This window comes from Oncorhynchus mykiss, unplaced genomic scaffold (assembly GCF_013265735.2).
Source record: "Oncorhynchus mykiss isolate Arlee unplaced genomic scaffold, USDA_OmykA_1.1 un_scaffold_212, whole genome shotgun sequence".
NCBI lineage: Eukaryota > Metazoa > Chordata > Actinopteri > Salmoniformes > Salmonidae > Oncorhynchus > Oncorhynchus mykiss.
Genome location: NW_023493683.1, coordinates 287,254 through 289,753, shown reverse-complemented (window position 1 = coordinate 289,753; position 2,500 = coordinate 287,254). Strand labels below are relative to the sequence as shown.

Here is a 2,500-nt window from a genome sequence, read left to right as displayed (position 1 = left end):
TCCCCCTCTATCCCAGTATCCCTCTCTCCTCCTCTGTTGCTCTCCTCCTCTATTCCAGTATCCCTCTATCCTCCTCTATCCCAGTATCCCTCTCTCCTCCTCTGTTGCTTTCTTCCTCTCCTCCTCTATCCCAGTATCCCTCTCTCCTCCTCTATCCAAGTATCCCTCTCTCCTCCTCTGTTGCGTTCTTTCCTCTCCTCCTCTGTGCCAGCCTGTCCATCCCTGTGTGTGGAGATGTCGTCCCTACTGAGGAAGGAGATGCAGAGGATGTTGTTTAGACCTGAAGGACAGAAACTACAGAAGTTTATAGAGATACATGAAGCAACGTCGGGAAGAACATTTTCTCTGTGTTTACGGTAAAAAAAAAACAGCATCTTCTGTTTCCTTTTACTGTTCATTTATTTATTCAATCATCTTGCCATCTTGCTTTCTATTTCTCTTTCTAAATACGTTCTGTCTGCTTCCGTGCGTTTTCTTCTTTTTACTGCTGGGTTGACGGTCCCGTGTGGCTCAGTTGGTAGAGCACGATGCTTGTATCGCCAGGGTTGTGGGTTCAATTCCCACGTGGGACCAATTCTCTTTCTAAAATGATGTTCTGTTTTTTTTTCTTCTTCCCCCTCTGGTTTTTTCTTCTGTTTTCTCCGTTCTTACTTTCCTTTGGTCTCTGACGCGGAGATGACGATGTTTCTGTGCAATCTGTTTTTTAGGTCGACTTGTTATTTTTAATGATGGATTGATTGATTGATTGAAGTCTTGTTGATGAGGATACTAAAAGGGTCATATAACACACGACATCTGCTATGTAAAATATGTCAAAATAGGCTTGAATAGTTTGTCTGTGGATTCAGTCCGTGAACGTCACCAAATAGAGGAGAGTGTACTTCTTCTCGCTAATTGAATTTCCTTTGCTGCATAACATCCGTTGTCCTCGGGAAAACGACATCCCGTTTGGAACAATGCATTTTATCCCCTATTGGGGGGAGAAAAAAAAAACGACTTTGGTTTTATTTGAGAAAAAACTGCTTGACTTTTCCTTTCCCGAAACATAATCGCTGTCCTCTGGTCCACAGTGACCAAGACCAAAGAGGTGCAGCTGTGTGTGGTGAGATCTCAGAAATCACTCTATTCTGGATCAAACAAGTTGCTGAATTCCAGAATTCCGGATCAAAAAAGAAGCTCAAGTCTCAGTTTTGCCTGAGTTCCTGCTTGGAGGACTCCTACCTGAGGACAGAAGTCTGGCTCCTCCAGGACCTCACCCTGCTGGACGGGCGGGATCCCGACGTGGTAAGGAACACATCATCATTCTCAGATTTTGACATATCATCATTGTTTACATTTAAGTGTTGACTTCTAGGGGCCACCGTGATCTGTCCTCGCTGCAAGGCAAGCAGATGTTCCATTACAACACACCCCTCTCTGTCGGATTCTCTTCTCGTCCCCCTTTGATGACCTCACCTCTCCTCTTTCCCCACCCCCTCTCGTCCCCCTTGATGATCTCACCTATCTTCTCCCCCCCTTTGATGACCTCATCTCTCCCCCACCCCCTCTCGTCCCCCTTTGATGACCTCACCTCTCTTCCCCCCCCCCTCTCGTTCCCCTTTGATGACCTCACCTCCCCCCCCCCCCCCCTCTCGTTCCCCTTTGATGATCTCACCTCCCCCGCCCCCCCCCTCCTGTAGGACGACCCGTGTTTCCTGATGCACTTCTCCACTGTGAGGTCGGTGACGGCCTTCAGCTGCGGCGCCAAGTACAGCATGGCGCGGGCCCTGGTTGCCCTGAGCGACAAGCACTGCGGGCGTCCTTTGACTCTGGTGAACTATGACCTGGCCTACATCGGCCCGTCGTCCATATATTTGAACAGAGGAGACTGTGTGGTGCTGATGCAGATATGTTTCTACGCCGCTAACCTGGTGTGTCTGTCCTTGTGCCCGTACCTCTGGACTGAGAGTGATATTTCTATTTATTATGGATCCTCAAGACAGCATTACTCTTCCTGGGGTCCGGCAAAATGAAGACAGTTATACCATTTTAGAGAGACTGAGTGTGTGTTTTTTTTTACCATTATTTAACTAGGAAAGTCAATTAAGAACAAATTCTTATTTTCAATGACTGCCTAGGAACAGTGGGGTTAACTGCCTTGTTCAGGGGCGGAATGACAGATTTGTACCTTGTCAGCTACGGGGATTCAATGTGCAACTTTGGGTTACTAGTCCAACGCTCTAACCACTAGGCTACCTGCCTCCTCTAACCACTAGGCTACCTGCCTCCTCTAACCACTAGACTACCTGCCTCCTCTAACCACCAGGCTACCTGCCTCCTCTAACCACTAGACTACCTGCCTCCTCTAACCACTAGGTACCTGCCTCCCTCTAACCACTAGACTACCTGCCTCCTCTAACCATAGGGCTACCTGCTCCTCTAACCACTAGGCTACCTGCCGTGTGTGTGTGTGAGTGAATCATAGGCTCTATCATTGTATCGATAATACACTATTTAAAAT

General features: G+C 47.8%; 1 protein-coding gene across 1 annotated transcript; it reads left to right on the top strand.

Annotated features, from left to right (window-relative positions):
- Positions 1–234: 234 nt before the first annotated feature.
- On the top strand, positions 235–2,012 carry LOC118947858 (exocyst complex component 1-like). The gene is made up of 3 exons (XM_036972889.1): positions 235–356; positions 1,071–1,284; positions 1,680–2,012. The coding sequence occupies exons 1-3, from the start codon at positions 235–237 to the stop codon at positions 2,010–2,012; spliced, it is 669 nt and encodes a 222-aa protein (XP_036828784.1).
- The last annotated feature ends 488 nt before the right edge of the window (positions 2,013–2,500 follow it).